Consider the following 21,035-nt stretch of genomic DNA (forward strand, 5'->3'; position numbering starts at 1 on the left):
GGGCAGGGGACTGGCCGGGCGGGTGGGGCTGGGCTCCCCGCTCTAGCTCCGCCCCGGCCGCGCTCGGACCCTTTAAACAGGCGCCGGGGCCGCCCCAGCGGCGGCTACGGAGAGCGAGTCCGGCCGCCGCCTTTCCCCGAGCTGCTGCGAGCGGAGGCGCTGCGGTGAGTATCCGGCTGCCCCGGGGCCGGCGGCTCCTGGCTGGCGGGCGTGCTGGCGCTGCAGCGGGGCCCCGGCTTGTGACTGGGAGTCCGGGGGGCAGTGCGCGGGGGCTGCCGGCTGCTCTGCCCTGCCCTGGGCGCTGCCTTGCCCGCGCTCCCCGGGGGCTGCCTCACAGCCCGAGCGCCCCGCCGCTGGGCGCGTGCCGGGCTTCGCGCTCCCCGCGCCGGCTTGCGGCCCGGGACAAGAGAGACGCGACCCCCGCCCCCCCAGCGCACACTGACTCCCTGGGTGGTGAGCGGGGGCCCGCGGGGTCGGGCTAGGGTGGACCGCGCCGCCGCCGGGGCTCCTCCTCACTGCCGCCTGTTCCCCAGCCCCGGACGCTGGGCTTTCCGAGCGAGGCCGGGCGTCATCACAGGTGGCTCACCGAAGAGCGTCAGGGTTCATGACACCGTGCAGGGCCTCTGAAGCCGAGCCACTCTCTGCCAGTTCCTAACACGGCATCCTCCGGGTTGGGAAATCCCTGGCGTAGATGCAGTGACTCCTTGGGGCGGTGCATTCGTGTTGGAGCCTGAAGCTGGCCCAACCAGCCGTGGGGCAGATGCACCTCGAGTGAGTAGGGCAGTGATTTCAAATGGCAGCGAAATGGCTTTCGCTACTTAATGAGACCAAAATACCACCTGTGTGGGTTTTGTGGTCTCCCAGTAAACTTGAGTACGTGCCCCCAGTTCCGGGCATTTCTGAAAAAATATATTGGGTTAATTAGGCTAAGGGCTGGATTTACACCATACGTGCCCCTGGGAACAGCGCCCACCCTGGCTACAGCTGACGTTCGTGTTGCACAGAGTTTTAGAGGGGTCAGGTGCCCCTAGAACACTGGTGCCCCTAGGCACCTGGCTAATTGGAAATCCGGCCCTGCCTTTCTCCTTGGCCAAATTAAATCCCTGGATATTGGATGGTTTAAATAATGCGGATATCGGTGGGTGCTTGACTAATTAGTATTTTGCTAGTTTGCTAGAAATGCCTTGAGCCTGACACGTACATATGTTTGGATATACTAGATTGATACTTGCAATAACTTAGCTTCCTAAAACTATGCTATATAGCATTAAATTAGCTAAGTTAACTAACTGGCAGTTTCTGTGGGGTAATGGTAGTGTAGAATCAGTAGCCCAGCTTGTTGTGGGGTACTGAGTTCAACCATATCTTCTACTGTCAATGAATCTCCAACATCTTGGGGGGCCGGGAGGGCAAGAGAGCAAAGAGCTGCTTCAAAATCACTTAAGAATAGTGGGTCTGGAGGGTTTGCATTTCAAAGTTTGAGTTGACGGAAGGCAGGAAGGTGTGAGTGGACTAACGTACATAAATTCAAAACATCAGTTTATGAAGCAATCTAAATTCACTTGCTATCTGATACCTGTGGAAAAGAAGCACATACAGTAGAACCTCAGAGTTACGAACACCTCAGGAATGGAGGGTGTTGGTAACTCTGAAACGTTCCTAAAGTTGTGGTGGTTCTTTCAAAAGTTTACAACTGAACGTTGGCTTAATACAGCTTGGAGACTTCACTATGCAGAAGAAAACTGCTGCTTTTAACCATCTTAATTTAAACAAAACTAGCACAGAGTTTCTTCACCTTGTCTAATTTTTTTAAACTTTCCCTTTATTTTTTTTTGTTAGTTTACGTTTAACACAGTATGGTACTGTATTTGCATTTTGTGCAGGGGGTGGTTGGTTTGTTTGTTTCTGCTGCTGCCTGATTGTGTACTTCCAGTTCCAAATAAGGTGCGTGGTTGACCAGTCAAGTCAAAACTCTGGTGCTCATAACTCTGAGGTTCCACTGTAGTGGATATGTGTGCACATAGCATTAGCTTGCCAAGCTGATAACTTATGTTCCTGGCCAAAACAATTCCATTTTCAACAATTCTATTTTTGTCACAATGGTTACACTAACAAATTTTGAGTAGTACATGACTAGAATGGCTTGGTGGGGTCTCTTATTAAAGCTACTAGAAAAGCTAGTCCGATGTACATCTAAAACTGGCTTGATGTAAGATTAGTAGCTTGAAAGATTTCTCTCCCCCCTCCCCCCAGCGCTCTTCATAAGCAGGGGCTCACTTCCCTGAAGCAGGGTTTACTTCCAGAAGTTCAAGTACACAGCAGGTAAAACTTGATTATCTAACTATTAAGTGCTGACAATGCTGTACAAGACAGTTCCTGCCCTAAGAAACTTGCATGGGGTTTTTTGAGTTTTTTTTTTTTGGAGGGGGAGGAACCTCATGCTACAACAGCCTATCAGTAGAAACTATATATACTAAACACTAAATAGTAAATGCTTCACATTTCCCTGTTTCTAGGTTGCCATTTTATGAAAGCATCATGGAGTTTGTTTTTATTTTTTTTAAAAAAAAACTGCATCGGGGGGGGGAAGTGTCTCTAAAAGTAATGCAACATTTTCCAGACTCTAAGGTGAGTGTTTTTTTGAGGCAGTTTTGTGCAGTGTAGTTAAGTTTTGTGCAGATTTGGACAGTTGGGGTAAGGTCTCTTGCTATTTTGTCAGGTTCCGTGACTGAATGGTTGAACCAGCTCAGAGTGCTCAGCAAATAAACTTGCAGGGCTTTTGCAGGAGACAGTCCTCTCATCCAGTGGAATGACAGAGAACATTGTGAAGCAACAGTCATCTTGTGGTGTTGAGGGCATGGGGGAATCTCCATTGGCTCAGAGAGCATCTTAGTTTTGCCCTGCCTTTTTTAACAGGATTCCAAACAGATCACTGCCCCATGACCTATCCAACCAGTAGTGTGTGTTTGTGGAGTTTTTTGTTTTTGTGGTTTAGTATCGAAGGTGGCTAACTGGGCTCTTCTGTGCCATTGTACTAGTGCATGCTCATATATGGAAGTGTTGTAGTGATAATCCTAGTATCTGCATACTTGTTTCCCACAACTAGTTCTAGAAGTGGGACAAATATTGAAGTGGAAAATGGAAAGTGTCAGTTTGGGGGGCAGAGCTGAGCAGGAGAAACTAAGTATAGAAATGCTGCATTTTCCCATGGGCCAGGACTCCAAAACCCAGAAACAGTTAGTGGTTTGCAGTTCGCTTGTGACGGCAACTTGGCTGTGAACTGTTCAGCTATGTGAACATTTCATGCAGCTCTATGTAAAATATTATGTGCAGGGGAGTAACCTCACTCTTTAAGTTCCTGTTGCTTTAATTTTATAGCTTTTCTGCTTCTGGCTGGCTCTGACAAAACTCTAGTCTTTTGACTGCATCCAGTGGAAACTCAAACCCAGGTATCATTATCTACACATTAAAAATGTATAAGATTCCTGGATGGGGAGCTGCCTGGAAGGCATTGCTCTACCCATGCACCTCCTATTGTGTGTACGTATCTCTTCTTTTGGTAGCAAACAGGGTTGGTTGCCTAATTGCAGGGCACAGTAGCTGCCTCTAAGTGTTCTTGAGGCATCCTCACTGCCTTGATCCCTTTGAATTGCATGGGAGTGTGGCTTAGCACTTTCCCCACATGCTGCTGTTTAGGATATTGCCTGTAAAATATCTCGATCAATTTTGGCTCTTGTGTCCTTCACTAGTATGTTGAGTTCTGTCGTCATGGCTAAAACTTCTGAAGGGTTAAAGTTGGCTTCTTTTCCGGACTGCTGCTTAGGCAAGATGTTCTACTTGTGACTCTACACACTGCATGTTTAAATGCACAAAACAAGAGTCCAATCTTCAATAAGAATCAAAGCTTTAAGGTCAACCGCCTACAGAATTTTTGTCCAACCCTCAGACAAATGCTTTACTTAACATAGTATGAAATGTGAGTTCCTAGACCAATCACTGAGCAAGGGCAAGCAAATCCTTTTAAGATAAGGTTTTTTTTTAAAATGTAGAATGAAACATTTCAAACACTTGCATTGTTTTATTTTTCAAAACATTGCTTAAATATTAGCAACTGCTGACTTAACCCTATATTCCCATCAGAGAATGGCACCGAACTGGGGAATGGGAGCGGGGTAGTACAGTCATGGCTTTCAACGTGGCGTAAATAAGAGCACCACTCTGAGAAGGGGTGCAGGGGATAGAACTGAGTACCTCTTGGCAGGCGCATACTGCAAGTCCAGGTGTATGCTCCTCTGGAGAGGAGGGTGGCTGCCAAGAACTCCTAAAAACAAAATAGTTCAGAATTATAGGGTACCGCTGGTACAAACATCTGGAAAACTTAGTACCACGTCAATGGCTCTTAAATTCATTAAAGGCCTGCCTGAACTAGCAGAAGTTTTATCAAGTTCTGCGAGCAGCTTTCATGAGCTACAACATCCTCCCTACCCTTCTGAGGACTGAAATCAGAATGCTATTAATCTGCCTGTGGGGCTCTAATCTGTAGCATAGCACATGTTGGAATAATGCAGACAGAACACATGATATCTAGCTTTTAAGTGGAAAGAATTGATCTTTAGGGCAGGACTACATACCATGTTCTCTAGCTATCTGACCACTCTGAGGTGCTGTATGTGGAACAGATTAACAGACTGCTTCTCACTGAAGTCCGTCTTCTAATCTTGACTGCTTGGGGATGACTTGTGCTGATAGCTCAAGGAATACTACTATAGAAGCTCCTGTGGAAATGTTAAAGGGGAGGACAGTTGGCCTTGGTCTCCTCAGGGACACCCACCTTCTTGAAGCACTAACCTTTGTTGAAGTTTGAAAATCAAAAGCCTTAAGAACATCAAATTCTGACTTTAAATTCTGTCTAGATATTTGCATAGCCTTTTTCACAGTAGTATCTGTGCATCTTGTAATTCATAATGGATTTTATCCTCCCAGTGCTTCTCTGGGGTATGGCAGTGCTTTCCGTATTTTACAGCTGGGGAGCAGAGACACAGGGTAGATTAATTGACTCTCCCAGTAAGGCTGTGACTGAGCTGTGAACCTGGGTCTCAGTCCCTGTACCCAATCACTGGGGCTGTCCTTCTTATTAAATATTTTTGTAAGAAAGAAGAGGCAATTAAATAATGTGTGTGTACATAGGGGGGTTCAAATGTGAAAACAAAAACAAAAGGCAGGTCAGTGCCTTGTAACAGTGCCAAAGCCCTGTGAGGCCCAAGAAAGAAGCTTATTTAAGAAACAAAATTTCAACTTGGCCTGTTCTCAGACGCATAGAAAGTGGGAAGGAATCTCTCCTCCATTCTGCAGCTAATGTACAAGGGTTTGGAAGAGGAATGCAGCCTGTATCCCTCTTTCAGAGGACCCTGTTTGCCATGATTGATGTCAGCTGCTGTGTGGTAGCACAGCCAAACACTTGAATAAAAGAAATGGAATCTTAATTTTTAGACTCTACAGTGATGCCAAGAATGACAAATAGTGGTGTCATAAAACAAATCTTACTAGCCCGCTCAGAGTATTAGTTATTGCCAACCCATTGAGAAGCAACTGTGCTAACCTCTTGGAAAGGGTGCACAAAGAAATATTTCAGTAATTAAATTAATGTCACCACCACAAATGGAACAGCTACTAAGCCACTTCTGTATTAAACAGAACATTTCTGTAAACCTCTGCTTAAGAATTCGCTTAAGATGTCCCAATTTGAGTTAATCAGTTAATCTTGTTTTCCCACATTCCACTAGTGGCTGTTTGCCGGCGCCCCCCCCCCCCCCCCCCCCCCAACCCGAGCAAAGGTCTCTTAGCAGTTACTAAGCAACATTCCTTTTGAAGGGCATGCTGTCACCCTTGTCCTGAAACTGTATTTTCCCCTCTGTGATCCCCCAAGGGCACCCACTTAAAGGTTTCCAGCTCCCAGTCCTTCCCTCTCTGGGCAGAGACCTGTATCTCACTCCCTTCTGACTGGATTTTTTTTTTTTTCAGGCTGCACAGCTCCCTGATCTATGCTGTGATATCCCCAGCAAGCAAGTCTGCCTAGAGTCTAGTGTCTACACTTGGCTTTCTCTCCAAGGGCAGTGAACAGTGTATTGCTAACTGTGATAAGTTACCACACAGCTCCTTCTAAGCAAGCACATTTACTCTTAAGGGAAAAACCATTAGAGATGGCATATAACAGTAAAAGAACCTACATGCATGTTTAAAAGCACACCAAGGGTCACCCCAATGCCAGTCTGGGGCTCTGGTAGGTGTCAGTCCTTCAAATCCCACCACTGGGTTTTCCCTGTGATTAAAGTTCTGATCAGTCTCTAGATCAGGAATCCGAATGAAGACCCCAAGTCAGTTTAAGGTCAGTCCATTTATCCCAAAGTCCTTTGTCTATTGGTCTCTGGAGAATCTGGTTTGAGAGCCTCCTAAGAAGGTGGTACTTCTCTGGAGGTGTTTATAACCACTGTGCTTTTCCTTAATCATCCCCGCTATTGTTTTCAGTTCCTCAAGGAGCTGTGGTAACCCTAGAGACACAATCCTTGGCCTACAAAGATACAGAAGCCATTCATACAGCATGATTTCCCAAAGATAGTGACTCGGAAGCATTCCTTTACAGGACACTAGTCAGCCTTACAACTCCAATTCAAAACCCTGCAGACAGCAGTGAAACTATCAAGAGCATGGGTGGTGGGTGGAGCCCCCCTTGGAGAGGCTAGCCCCCAGAGCCACAAGCCCCCCACCTGGAGGAGTCATGAGCATGTGCCCCCTTGGCTGGGGGTGCCCTGGGCTGGCTGGAGGCCCAAGTACTCCTCCCTTGACTGGAGGAGCCCCGGGCCAGCTGCAGCTGTGCCATTCCTCTCCTCCCCAGACCCCAATCAAAGGTCTCACTGTCATCGGAAGAAACTTTTCATATGCCCCATGCAGGTTCTAGGGTGGCTGAGGAGGCAGAATTTGCCACTCAGCTTCCTAGGTTCATCAGTAACCTCTCTGGAGTCTCAGGAGTGCCAGCACTAGGGGAAGCTGAGCTTCCCCTGGCCTGTTATACCCACTGGCCATGGTCAAGAGTCGTACTGACTACAGTACTTGCTACTGCTCTTTGGGGGAAACTACTAGGAACAGCAAATGCAGGTTTGAAAGTTGCGGGGGGAAGAAAAATACTTCTCCACTTTTCTTTCTTCACATCCTCCCTGAACAGAAGGTCCTGGATGGGTGAGTGTGAGAGTGCTGCTTCCAGCAGTTAGAGGGGAGATGGAGCTTCCGATGTCATTCCTATCAACCTCTGACTAATAAGATGGAGTCCAAAGCACAGATCAGGGACAGGTCTGCCTTTTCAGTAATTGGAGGTAGCAAGAGAGACTGAGTTGTGCCAGGGAAGCCTCTGCTTTTTTTTCCCCCCTCCATGTCTACCTCTGATTCGTATAGGAGAACTTTTCAAAGGCACCAAGGGCTGTTAGGCAGGCCTTGTGGCCCCGTAAACTTTCCCTATGTCAATACCCTACTGCCGCAATATTTACACATAGGTGAAATCATTGTCTTAAAACTACAACATCAATGGAATTCTGGGTCTGCATTAAAAAAACTTACAACTGGGCCTCCACTGTGGCGTTCAGCGTACAGTCATGGGCCCTGCCCCAAAGAGCTCACAGTCTCCATTTGAACAAGAGCCAACAAATGGAAAAAAGTAGGGGGAGGGAGCATGAGGAAACAGCTGAACTCTAAGATTTATTTTTCTCATTTAAAATCCTGACCTCTCACTGCAACAGCACTCTATAAAGCAGATTTAAGAACTAACAATGTTTTTATCTTGACTGTCTGGAAAATTACATATAATGAACAGTCTCATTTGAGAAACAAAATCCAGTTGTCCCAAGGGCCTCCCAGTGTCTACCTTAACTGTAGTGCTCTTCTGCTTAAATTGGAATTTTTTTCAGCAGTTAGCTTTTGGCATTCATAGAAGTGCCATCCTAGCAGCACTAGTTTTCCTTTTATAGCTGTAGGGGGTGGAGTCTCACTGGTTTGATGCTTAAATATTTGCTAGTAGAAAGTGCAATAATGACTGTGTTCCTAAAATTTACTGCAGCTTAGTACGTGACAAGAAATAATACTACATGCTTGTGGTGGTCAGCCATTTTCTTTCACAAAATTACTACTTTGAATATTTGGGCTCACTGCACATGCCTGCCTGGTGAAGGTGAGATTTTATGTCACTAGCACGATGATGCCTCAGAAATGATCCCCATTAACCACTAAATTTCAGACACTAGTTCAGAAAAACACTGTTCTTAGCATAGCAAATTGCTCTCCAGTTAGGCAAACCTTGTGGTTTATGCCATTTTCCAAGGCATAGACTCTGCAGAAAAACAAAATGCCTTTGTTGGCACAATTGGTTGGCTTCCATCAGAAGAGAGAAACCAGATTAATGAAGTATAGAAACTGAAATTACATCTGTCTGGGAGGGTGTTCATTCAAGGTACAGTAAAGCCATTATGCATGCAACTTTGTGCATATCCAATTCGTGTAACTTTCAAAATTCTGAACAGGGAATGTAAAACAGGGAATGTAAAAAAAATTGGGTTTTGGGAGGCATTATCTTCTGTTTCCAGGTCTCCTGCTTAATGCACCAAGCCATATTGCATACAACAGCGGGAACTTAAGTGTTTAAAGATTTGTTCCTTATGCTTAATTGGAGGCTCCTGCAGCATTACAGATAAGCCCATAAAGGCTGTTTGACCCTATGAGTACTATCTGGGATGTAGAATGTGTTTAGTACTCACAATCTGACTACTATAGACACTTTCTTATAGAACTAGGCTCAAAACGGCCAAAAATCTGGCAGACTGGCAGCATTGTGTTAAATGACTACAGTTCTTAGCTCAGACTCTTTTGTATTGACTCTTTGAGAACTGTACCTGTGAAATAATTCAGTGAACAATCTCGATCTTGCTGCTCTGTCTCTAATTACTGGTGTATCTTCCACAGAGTCAGGATGCCAAACTGGGGAGGAGGTAACAAGTGCGGTGCCTGTGGACGAACAGTCTACCATGCTGAAGAGGTTCAGTGTGATGGGAGGAGCTTCCACAGATGCTGCTTCCTCTGCAGTAAGTATTCCTCACATGCTGCTTTTTGTGTCGTGCCAACTCTTGTCAATGAAAGTTTCAGTGGCTCTGTTGCATGTCAGACTGAACAGTGTTGGAGCAAGATGTTCTTCTACAAACGTATCCATAGGGGTTACATAATAAAGGCTCTGAGTTGGCATGTGGGAAACTGAATGGCAGTGCAAGTTACCAGAGTGGTCTAGTTTTGGGGGCCCCCAGGAATGCTATGAATGCTGTCAGATTTAGGTTAACTTGTCACCCTTTCCCTCATGCCTCATAAGGACCTCCATGTCAGTAGAGGGAGAGCTCATCCAGAACCACTGAAGAAAGGTGTTGGTCTCTGGTGTGGGAGAGTTCATAAAGAGACTTGTTAAACTGAGCCTAGATCTCTCCTTCACAACCTTATGTCTGGAAAAAGGCAAGGAACATGTTTTAGAGTGAGAAACCTACATTTGAATTCTGTCCAAACAGGTAATGGCACAGCAAGAAGGCTTGATTTGTTTCGATACAGTTTTGTGGAGCCAAGCTTCTACCTCTGTATCTGTTGGAAAGTAGATGGAGGGCTGAAGGAATAATTAAATGAGTCCTCCCTTTCCCTCTTTCACCCAGGTCCATGTAGATTGTGTAGGATATTAAAGCATCAGTAGTTTGGCTGAATTTCTAACTAATACATGTAGCGGAGCAAAAATCCTAGCCCTCCTTGGCATAGGAGGCTGTGGGTTATTTCAGATGAATAGAGTCCAAGTCACTATTTTTCAGTCTAACCAACTCATTCAGGCATCAAAACTAGCTTTTTCTGCTGTAAAGATTGTTTATTAGTTGGGGAAAAAACGGTATTCTTATTCACAAACTGCCTGTCTAACACAATCAAAGGACTTCAACTTATTGCAAATATGCAGTGTCACTTTGCCCAGCTTTCTGGCCTCAACTATCTGGGGACAGAGTTAGGGTTCAGCCTTGCTTTAAGGAAACTACAGTTACAAACAGGAAGACTTTCAAAATTAGCTTGCCACTAATATCTGCAACATCCCATCTATGTGTGGTGATGGGATATAGGTGTGTTTATGTTCCTTTTCCTGGTACTCTACAGCAATTGTAGCAAATTATTTGGCTGTGGCTCAGTTGGCTTCAGTTCAGTTTTTATAGAAGTTTCTTCTATTAAAACTTGGAACATGCAGTCAAACAGTTGGTTGGTTTAGTATATTTCATTATGAGTGAAGCCAAGGTCATGTTTAGTTTTGCTGAGTTTAAAACATAAAGACTTAAAGACATAAAGACTTGTATTTTAAAATGATTAATTGCTCTTAATTACTATAAAATGCCATGTATCAACTGTCTACTGCAGGGGTTCTCAAACTTCATTGCACCCTCTTCTGACAACACAAATTACTACATGACCCCAGGAGTGGGGACTGAAGCCTGAGCCCTGCCACTCTGGGTGCGGGGGCTGAAGCTCAAGCCAGCCATTAAGACAGGGTCATGATCCACTTTGGGGTCCCGACCCACAGTTGAGAACTGCTGGTCTACTGAATCCATGCAACAAAGGTTTCTGTGTATTTTGAAGCTCTTACAGCTTTTTTTAAACGAAGTCTTAAAGAACTGGGTTGTAGTTGGGCTTTCAGTCCAACCTGCATCCTGTAGAGGCATCAAAATGCTATGACTGAAGAAAGGGCACTAAACTTAGTTACAAAAGCAATGTTTAGAAGAGGGAAGCAGAAATAGCTGTAGTCCTTACAATGTGACCTTGGGCAAGTCTTAACTTCTGTCCTCCGATCAATCTGCATAATACATCTAATTCTTTCTTGCCTGCTAAAATGTTGCCGTTCACACATGCTTTCATTCTTCCTGAAGTTCTGCATTCCTCCGAAAAGGAGGATCAGCCACTTGCAATAGAAAGATGCCTCTGATGAAATTATTGGGTTACTGAAAGCAATCTGGTTCTTGGGTTTACAGTTCTAGTCTGGTATCCATAAAAAGTAAAACGAACCCCAGGGTCTAAAATAGCAGTACAAAAACTGTGGAGAAGCACCTTGCCCATGTGAACAGAGGGCCCTGAACTGTCAGACGATTAAATGCTTCTGCACTGATGCGGATGCTTGTTTCCATGTAACTTGAAGCAAGAGTGGAAATGGCTGATTTTAGTATCTGGTTTTCTGTGTAACCTCATTAAGCAAACTACAACAAGTTTCCATTCTTTAAATATCATCACCATGAGGGTGGGAGGGAATAGAGCCTCTTTATGAAGCTAAACATAATTCACCAATTCAAAAGAGAAGCTGCCTCCTCTAATTTTCAGCAGTCCCACAGCTCATTAGGAAGAGTTCATAAGGAAGAACTGTGGACAGGGGAACTCATGACATCTGGCATTTGACGTTTTTTTTTTTTGGTTTACTGCATGTGCTATGGCTGAAAATTGCCCCTTCTGGCCATTTAAAACTTTTTTTCCCCAGTGGTTTGTCGGAAAAACTTAGACAGCACAACTGTAGCAATTCATGACGATGAGGTTTACTGCAAGTCCTGCTATGGAAAAAAGTATGGTCCTAAAGGTTATGGCTATGGCCAAGGAGCAGGCACGCTCAACATGGACAGAGGCGAGAGACTGGGCATCAAGCATGACAAGTAAGTTCAACTCTTCACTATATCTCACTGCAAGATGTACAGTTGGCATGTGATCTTCATGTTGTGCTAAAGATTCTTCATGCAGGAGTTAAAGGCCAAATGCTCTTACAGATGTATAATGTGGCTATGCTCTAAACACACACTAAAATGCCAGCGTATCCCACAGCAAAATATTGAAGCAGAGAGACACTGTAGGTCAGAGGTGCACTAAACCCATGATGCCTGTTCCTGCAGTCCTGCTGCACACAACTTCCACTGTTATCAGTGGGAGTTACCTGAAGGCAAGACTTTAGGATCAAGCTTTTAATCTCTCTGGATTATTAAAAATTATATTGTGCTGGTTACTGGCTTTATGCAAGTTTAAAGATTACTAAACATGGCTTGTTTAGTATTCAAATCCTACTTATTGGCTGATAGGCTCATACACTAAGCTTTGACAAGGTTGTGTTCTTTTTATGAATTAAAATAAAGGAGGATTTGAGGTGGTATACAGATTTATTATCTATATGGAAAACTTAATCCTGCTCTAAATTGAAGTGCCTTACTGCATTTCAGTCTGTCAGATATAGCAACTAGTTGGCCAGGCAGTAGCAAAAGTGTGATAGAATTGGTTCTTTAAAGCAGGTCAGGTAAAAGTACGTAAAGCTATATCAAAACCTGTTCAGAGTAGGAGTTTGCTATCTAAACAGCAAATGCCATAACTAGTACACGCTTCTGATGACTTCATGAAAGGCTTAATTGGACATCTAGTTCCATTAAAGTTCAACTGTTAGTAGCTCAGTCTTGCTAAAATTCCAGCTTCTAATCTTAACAGTTGAGATGTAAATTCTCATGAGGTTGTTCATTCAGTATCTCCAAATTTAATTTAGAAACTGGCATACTGACTTGGGCAATGGCTCACCAAGTCAGTATCCGGTATTAGATACTACTTTGTGGTGTTTACACCTTCTGGGTAACTGGGAAGTACTATGGCATGGAGGAAACCTAACATCATGTAGTCATTAACTAAATACAAGGGTCAGATAGGTCTATTATTATGCAAAATTGCCTTAAAATAACAGCTTCTCAGCATGGAAAACACCATTAATCAAACCAGTTCAGTGTCTTTTTTTTTTTTTTTTTAAATCAAGATAAGGTGAGGGTGGATTTTAAAGACAAATGCATGTGGCTGGGGCTGCAGTCATTATGGATTCTGGCAACACCTAGGTGTGTGTAGTTACAAATAATTGTTTGTATCATGTATTCAGATACACCCCAGTTTGTAGACAACTGCTCTAAAAGGAGGAGAGCGGGGGATGTGCCCTCATTGAGGGGCATGGAGGAACGTTCAGGGGACGTGACAGGGCTGGGAGGGAGCACCACCCAGCCCTGTTCTGCCCTCAGCTAGATTCTGGCCCTTGGCTCCTAGCCCCGACCACAGCTCTGGCCCCAGCCTAGGCCTCCTTACCCCTGTCCACCCCTCCCCTCGAGTTGCGGCCCCACTCCTGGTCCTGGTTCCTGACTGTGGCTTGAGGAAGGCGGGTACAGACAGGGGCAATGGCAGCTTTGACATGAAAAGCTTGAGGACCACTGTTTTAGAGGATAAATAGGCACACAAGACTGACCTACTATATACCTCTTCCTTCTAGCACACCATCTCCTCACCGACCTACAACAAGTCCAAATACTTCAAAGTTTGCTCAGAAATTTGGAGGTGCAGAGAAATGCTCTAGATGTGGTGATTCTGTTTATGCTGCTGAGAAAGTAATAGGAGCTGGAAAGGTAAAGTAGATTTTGATAAAGTTCTTTGCTAAATAGGGTGTGGGGGGGCAGGGACACACACAATCAAAGCAAGGTTTGGCTAAAAACTGGTGTTTTTTCAGCATATTTAGCCAGAAAGTCAGGTAGGCCAATTATTGCGATGCAAAATTCCCTTCATATAGCAGCTTCTCTGCATGGAAAACACCATTTAATCAAACCAGTTAAGTGTCATTTAAACCAAGATAAAGGTGGGGGAGGGTTTTAAAGACAAGTGCATGTGGCTGGGGCTGCAGTTGTTAGATTCTGGCAAAACCTAAATGTATTTTGTTTTACCTAAACCATAATATTTCTTTGCTGACTTGCATCTGAAACAATCTGTTAAAAGAGCTGGTCTCTATCATCTATCATGTCATTGCATTTTTAAGTGAGAAACAGAAAACTCCTAGAGTAGGATCCTTGTCTGCTTTAGGCTACAGGAGTCTGTGTACCTATTGCTATTTAAAAGTTACTCTCAAGAGTGTCTAGTAAATACAATGACTTATACTCTTTGCTTCTCTTAGCCTTGGCATAAAAACTGTTTCCGATGTGCCAAGTGTGGGAAGAGTCTAGAATCCACAACCCTGACTGAGAAAGAAGGTGAAATTTACTGTAAAGGTAAGCTGAAGAAACATGCTGGAACCCTAACAGTCTACAGTTCAGAGTAGCATGTGTTCTAAGGAGCAGAGATCTCCAGTTCGGATCTGGAGTGGGAATCCTGTGCTTACATCTCAGAAGGATTCCTCCCTTTTGACAGGGTTTGACACTTAGCACTGCAGTATTGCTAAAAATTGTTCTGCAACTGTGCAATATTACTTATTGATCTGTTTGAGGAATAGTTAAATGGCTCTAAATGCTCTCTTCTCTAGTATCCTTCCATGAACACTGCTTTGGAGCAAGCAGACTGATGAGCAGTCCTGAGCAATAGAAGTCCAGTAACTTGCAGGCATCTTAACATGTCTTTTCTGAAAACATTGCTTTTTTTTCCCTTCCTTTCAGGCTGCTATGCAAAGAACTTTGGCCCCAAAGGATTTGGATATGGGCAGGGAGCAGGTGCCCTTGTTCATGCTCAGTGAAAGAGTAAGATCCAAGACTGATCATGGTTCATAGAGACTCTTCCTCTGCAACAAGGCACAGCTTAAGTGTTACTAGTTACTGTGAAACTGACACTAGTGTATTATAATATTGCTTAGATCAAGCTTTTACCAAATACTAAAGCACTATATGTTTCTCTATTTTTCTTGTGGACCAGATGTTAATGAACACTGTGTTAGCACTGTCATTCCACTTCAATAAAGCTTTGCATATTGTGACTTTTTTGTTTAGTTTATCTTTAAATTATCAGATAAAAACTGCTACCCTCTGACTCACCAGTATAAAGAGCTTGAGACCAGTGCTGGATGAAGGCACTTGGACCTAGCGCCTCAGCACCTGGAGTCATGTGGTTACACCAGTTTCTGCTTAACTTAAAAAGCTTCTAGCCCTTATGACTGGGGGAAGGAGGAGAGCCTTGAATTGCCCTGTGTATGCCATTGGGGGTGTTCACTCAGACCTGCTGAATAGGGGCACCCTTGGCAACACCTCCTCAGCAGAGGACACTGGCATGAGAAGTGGGGAGTGGGCCCTGCTCACTTACCCCACAACTAGAATGCATCTGCATGGGTAAGTACTAGAGGATGCAGGGGGTATTACTAGGTATTCCATATGGAGACAGAGCTGTGGGGGAGCGTTGTGAGTGTACCTAGGGCCTTGGGTTTGCCTTATTTTAGTCATGTTTCTGTCTACTCTTCCGTTTGCTGGCCACTGTAGAAATACTAAGTGAAATCCTGTCTCCTTTGAAGTCAATGACACAACTCCCAGTAACTTCAGTGGGTCCAGGATTTCACCAATAGGGTATACAGTGCTAGACCTGAAGGATTCTTGGAGAACTAGTGACACTGCATCAGAAGAATAAAAACCTGGGGAAGTGACCATTTCTTTTGCCAAAGCTCTAAAGAAACAATGAAAAGAACTTAAGTCACTGATTTCCTGAGCTGAAAGCATAGGTCTCCACAGCTTGAGCTCAAGCGCCAGGCTCTGTTGGTGAAGGCTGCTAGACTGATAGCCTCTGTGTCTCAGGCACAGAAAGGGACGCAACCCACACCCACTAGTGGGATATATAAGCACCTCTGTCCACCCAAACTGAGCTGACAGCCCCTTTCCAAACTCTTTTCAAGCGCAAAAAAAAAAAAAAAAAAACAGGGCACAAAGGACCATCTTTCCCTAAAGTACACACTTCAATCTGTGACAGTTCCTCAAATTTGTCACCTACAAAAGATAGCTCCAGTTTGGGAATCTCCCTCACATCCTCAACCGTGAAGACTGAAGCAAAGAATTCATTTAGTTTCTCTGCAATGACTTTATCGTCTTTACGTGCTCCTTTTGTATCTCGATTGTCCAAGGGCCCCCACTTGTTTAGCAGGCTTCCTGCTTCTGATGTACTTAAACATTTTGTTGTTACCTTTTTTGAGTTTTTGGCTAGCTGTTCTTCAAACTCCTTTTTTGGTTTTCTTATTACATTTTTACATTTAATTTGGCAGTGTTTATGTTCCTTCCTATTTACCTCACTAGGATTTGACTTCCACTTTTTAAAAGATGCCTTTTTATCTCTCTGCACAAACTAACACTGAAAGTTCAAACAAATTGTTGTTAGCAGTCCTCTAAAACATGCCTGGGAGAACACTGCAGTCTTGTTCTAATGCTTGAAAAACAGATAATGAGTTAATAGAAACTGGTTAGACTTGAACTGACCAAGTGGGCAAGTAAGCCTTGCAAACAAGAACCCCTCCGTTTTTTAAAAAAAAAAAAAAGTGATGAGGCAGTTAATGGATGTAGTCCTTGAAGTCCTGCAGCTCTGTAATCAACTATGTGACAGCCCCAAAGGTTGGGGGAAGGCAAGTTGTGTAGAATGGGGAAGAAGGTAACAAGCATTATTGCTGGAACTTCTTAAGTTTAGAGAAGATAGGCATGTTCCTGCATTGTTTGTGCACGCAGCCAAAAACTGATTGAGTGATGCCCTTTTAATATTTTGGCAGTAGCAGCAGAGGTCAATCACATCTTATCAAGGAACTTTCGCCAGTGTCTCTAGATGTAATGACCACTAATATTTTCAGTCTTCCACACTACCATGGTCTCTTACTCTAGAGTCTTAGGTTGCCATGGTAAAGTCCAACCCTTTCATTCTTATCTCTTTTTAGTATGTAGGTAATCAGTCTAGAAAGGAAAAACCTACAGGGTCCTAAAGTAATTTAAAATGAAGTGCTTCCTTGCTTGCCAGACATGGTGGAGAAAGGAAGAGGGATAAAATGAAGCTGACTTATTTTTAATTGACAAGAGGAGATACTAGCAATCACAAACTACTTTGAAGTGGCTCTGTGACTACTCCTGCTGTGTGAAAGCACTGTATGTGATTAAAGCCATTTCTCCAAGTCCAAGGGTGTATAGCTGTTTCTAGCTTCCAGCAACCCATGGGAAGCCAAGTGCTTAGTTCATCTTGTGTGACTGCCTGCTCATTGCAGGCCACAGACCATCACCCACCTCCCCCTATATTAGACCCCCCTAACCACCAGTTGAGTTACTGAAGTCCTCAACTCCTGCTTTAAACATGTCATGTTACAAGGAATCTACCACTTATACTAGTTCAAGCCAGCATGAGACCCATGCCCCATCCTGCCAAAGAAAGTGTAAAACTCCTAGGGTCTCTGCCCTGGGGGGAAATTCCTTCCTCACTTCTCCTCCAACCCCCTAAATCAATAAGCATGTGGGCAAGATCTAGCAGCCAAACACCTGGGAAAGCATTCTCCATACTAATGCTTCTTCATCCTTTTTGTTATTGGAACACAGTCTCTGATTTGCTGCGCCCTCTGCATAAGGAACAGTAAAAGGAGGAGCCATCTCAGCATGTTTGTTAACAAAGCAAAGTATTTTGTACACAGAATGGTGCCTTTTAACACTAGCTAAGTGCTGGTTCCACACAGGGCCTTCCAGGGTGGTTTGTATGCAAACTGAAACAACACACACCAGCCCCAGGGGAAAGGTTGATGTCAGGCCAGCTTTCAGACCAAGGTTAAGTTATTAACTTCTGGGGTGAAGCCAGCAGAGGGGACTTATGATTTGGCTTTTCTTAAGGAGGCTTACAAAGCCCCTGACTCGTGTTTTTTTTAATACTATCACTTATTCTTTCCTAGGGATGGTGCTGTAGTTCAAAAATAAAATGTCAAAAGTTGCAGACTTAACCACAGCTAGTCAAGAGTGCTTAACATCAAAGCTAGCCAGTGCCAACACCTACTCCCTGGCTCTTGGTTGGGAAGCTCCAACAACTGGAGCTAGGCTCCTACACTGAGTGGGGGCATATTCCTGAGGTGGTTCTACTGGGCTCATCTGACCAGTTGACATTAAGTAATATGCAAGGAATGCATATGACTCAATCAAACCCTCAAGGAGCAAACTGATGCATGGGCCAAAATCCCCTCTTCTTCTAGGCCCTGCTCAGCAGGCACACAATGGATGACTAATCCATGGAGGAGGACAGGAGCAGGCCTGCAGCTCTGTAGCACACCCCTGCCACAAGTAAATCTGAGCCCCAGCACGGTCATTTCTATTACGCACACGCCTCTTTATCCTGTCTGTGCCACCAGCAGCAGAATTTTATTTGACAATTTCTAGACTGGCCTGTACAGCCGTCAAAGGTACTTAGCTTAAGATGCACCATGGTCATGGCCTATGTTTTCCCTGGTTTTCAGAAATAACTTAGTCACACCCCCCAGTCCAGGTATCAGCGCCAGATGGAAGCATAAGGTGGATTATGGAGCTAGGATTTTTTTTTCTCTAAGGAAGGCTTCATTCTTACTCTTCACCCATCTCTTTTTTTTTTAAAGCTAGCCACAACAGGACGCATTGGTTGGTTGCCTTTGGAATAAGCTATATTCGTCACTGAGAGTGAGTAGGGTGAGGCAGAACAGCATTTACAAAATAGAACCGAGGAGGTAGTGCTATGGCGGCTCAAAGCAGACATCTACCTCCTCCCACAGCCCAGCTGAAAGTGCACTAAGAAAAATGGACAATGGTGGAATAACTTGCCAACTGAGGGGAAGTTTCCTCCTACCACAAGGCAACTAGTGGGTGGATTATGCAGGAGGATTTACATTCCCTCTAAGGCTTTGCCGTTGAAAACAGAACTGTGGATGATGCTGTTTCAAAGTGTCTAACCCTTTTGAATCTTGCTTAGTTCTTGGCCTCAGTAATAGCTGGTAGCAGTATCATAAATTAATTATGCATTCTGTGTACCCCTTTTTAAATTACTGACAATTTACCCCAGCGTGGTCCAGCTCTAGCATTGTAAGAAATAGTACATGGGTGCTTCTATAGTTATATATTGCTATCGTGTCACCTCTCCCTGAAATATTAGTCCTAACTTTTTCATGGCGCCAGTCAGTTTCATTACCCTTTCTATCTCTACAGTTTATGCACCTACCTCACACTGATTTCAATGGGAGGTAGGTACCCACATTTCTTTGGGGCTTTGGGCCACCGTATCTAATGCTTCCCATGACGTTGATAAATTGACTGCAGTGGTATTCACACTCATGTTGAAGTATAATCTAGTCTAACAAGTCAAAATATTCTGATAGTTGCACAAAAGCATGTTTCATTTGAGACTCAAAGAGGGCTATTGTAATGGACAGTATGGATTTATGGGAAAAGAAAAGAATTTAAAGTTAATCTTCCCTCCTCATTAGTTCCTTTTACAGTACCCAATACAGTACCTGAATCCTTTTATTCACCTACCATGTATGGCATGAAGTGTGTGTGTATGTATGCCATTTCCACACCTATTGAATTTTTTGAGCTTCCTATATTAGTCCACATACTTGGGTATAATTCCTCCATCCCAAAAGACAGTGACAGCCCCTTTCAATTTTGACACAAGCCCTTCATATTTCTCAGGCTGGCTCAGTTGATGCCAAAAGCAATTCGGGAAAAATTGTCTACAAAATAGAACTCACTCCCTGCCTGAAATCAAAACTGCTAATCTGAAAACCAGGGATCTATATGACTGGTGTAGGGGACCCTACGGAAAAACTTTACAGGTCAGAAACATTTCCCCTTCTTTCTTCAACTTTCTGTGCCAGCCCCACATGCAGCCTCTGTAACGCCAGTATTGCCAATCCTGAATTTATACAGCAAGGCAGAATTCAACCAATGTGAATGTACATCAAGGGTTGCCTGCGAGAGAGAGAAAATGCACTGAGACCAGACCACGGTCCCATCCTGGGCTGTACCCAAGATGCACAGTGCTATGGGAGACAGGTCCTTTACACCCCCAATCCTGGGACAGGCCAAGCACCAATCTGGTCCTCAACATAAGTGTGCACAGCCTTAGGGTTGCTGTAATTTAACTCCTGGCTGCCAGTTCTCACAAGGAGCCAATCCAACAGTTGGGGAATGCCAGGGCATGTTAATACCCCCTTGCCCAGCTAAACTAAAAACTACTTGAAGTGGGGTTGGCGATCCTCCTTTAGCTGGTCAGTCTGCTTTATGGCTGCTTTGTGCTACTAGAATGACATGAAACAGCCTTAGTATGACTGAGGATATGGCCCCAAAAGGTTAATTGGGGCATCATTCTTAGTTTCCCAAGGTACATTAACAACTTGGGAAATTTACCTCATTGGCAGACCTTAAGTGAGATGGATTTTTCAGGCTCAGTGGTAAGTACCTTACACTATAAAATAGCTCCATTGAGCAGAAAACCCATGAAGCTGCCTCTGCCAGGAGTGTATTTATTTTCAACATGAACTTGACTGGGGAACTATTAGTACGGTTCCTAGGTTGGATTAATTCTTGGTCTCCACATAATCTGTATTCCAGAGGGCATGAGTACACAGGCTACATTTATTAACTGTACATTAATTCTTTACACCCATACATGGAGTGAAGCCCTTCACCTTCTCAGGTGCATGCTGAAATGCTGATGCTGCACTGTACGCTACAGAGAGTCAAAAGAATATACTTAAACATATCTGATATAGACTAAACAGAGCATAGTTCAAAGAGTCCTTTTCATTATTTGTTGTAGCTACAGTAAGTAGACACAAACACTCACAGACAACAGCATCAGCAAAATTAGGGGATGCTTGGTCTATAGCTGCACATTTTGGCATATTGTGCATTGTTCATTTCACCATAAATAACACTGCTTTTAAGTCTTGGAAAGGAAATCAGAAGTGATTTACATCACAAAAATTGGGGGTTTTCTTGACATGCCTTATGGCAAGTCACAATGATTAGTCATGGCTCCATTTTGCTCCTAGTCCCCAGGGCATTATGTTATTTAAACCACAGAAAAGCAAGGAAGCAAAATATAACTGTAACGATCGAAATTATGCCTCTCAATGTAATACAGTTAGACTACCATTGAAGTGACTTCATCCCTCTTTCACGGTTATTCCAAACGTTTCAGCAGCAACAAAAACTTTTTATGAA

At 43.9% G+C, this 21,035-nt stretch overlaps 1 protein-coding gene across 8 annotated transcripts; it reads left to right on the forward strand.

Moving 5' to 3' along the window:
- Positions 1–7: 7 nt before the first annotated feature.
- On the forward strand, positions 8–14,827 carry CSRP2 (cysteine and glycine rich protein 2). Of its 8 annotated transcripts, XM_043547470.1 has the most exons (8): positions 108–164; positions 2,517–2,628; positions 3,379–3,449; positions 6,022–9,122; positions 11,570–11,738; positions 13,367–13,499; positions 14,039–14,132; positions 14,514–14,827. In XM_043547470.1, the coding sequence occupies exons 4-8, from the start codon at positions 9,011–9,013 to the stop codon at positions 14,588–14,590; spliced, it is 585 nt and encodes a 194-aa protein (XP_043403405.1). In that variant the 5' UTR covers positions 108–164; positions 2,517–2,628; positions 3,379–3,449; positions 6,022–9,010; the 3' UTR covers positions 14,591–14,827. The 8 variants fall into 8 exon arrangements, with proteins under 8 accessions (XP_037742049.1, XP_043403430.1, XP_043403388.1 ...); XM_043547495.1 differs by lacking the exons at positions 2,517–2,628; positions 3,379–3,449 and adding an exon at positions 489–498 and having other exon boundaries at positions 56–164; positions 9,004–9,122; XM_043547453.1 differs by lacking the exons at positions 2,517–2,628; positions 3,379–3,449 and having other exon boundaries at positions 94–164; positions 6,022–7,233; positions 9,004–9,122.
- Positions 14,828–21,035: the final 6,208 nt, after the last annotated feature.

This window comes from Chelonia mydas, chromosome 1 (genome assembly GCF_015237465.2).
Source record: "Chelonia mydas isolate rCheMyd1 chromosome 1, rCheMyd1.pri.v2, whole genome shotgun sequence".
Lineage (NCBI taxonomy): Eukaryota > Metazoa > Chordata > Testudines > Cheloniidae > Chelonia > Chelonia mydas.

What these genes read in the sequence shown, in the direction of transcription:
- CSRP2 (XM_043547453.1), top strand. Translation starts at nt 7,079, where the DNA reads ATGGTCAAGAGTCGTACTGACTACAGTACTTGCTACTGCTCTTTGGGG. An exon ending in CTGGGCATCAAGCATGACAA is followed by an intron (nt 11,739 to 13,366) that starts GTAAGTTCAACT and finishes TCTTCCTTCTAG; the next exon opens with CACACCATCTCCTCACCGAC. An exon ending in AAGTAATAGGAGCTGGAAAG is followed by an intron (nt 13,500 to 14,038) that starts GTAAAGTAGATT and finishes TGCTTCTCTTAG; the next exon opens with CCTTGGCATAAAAACTGTTT.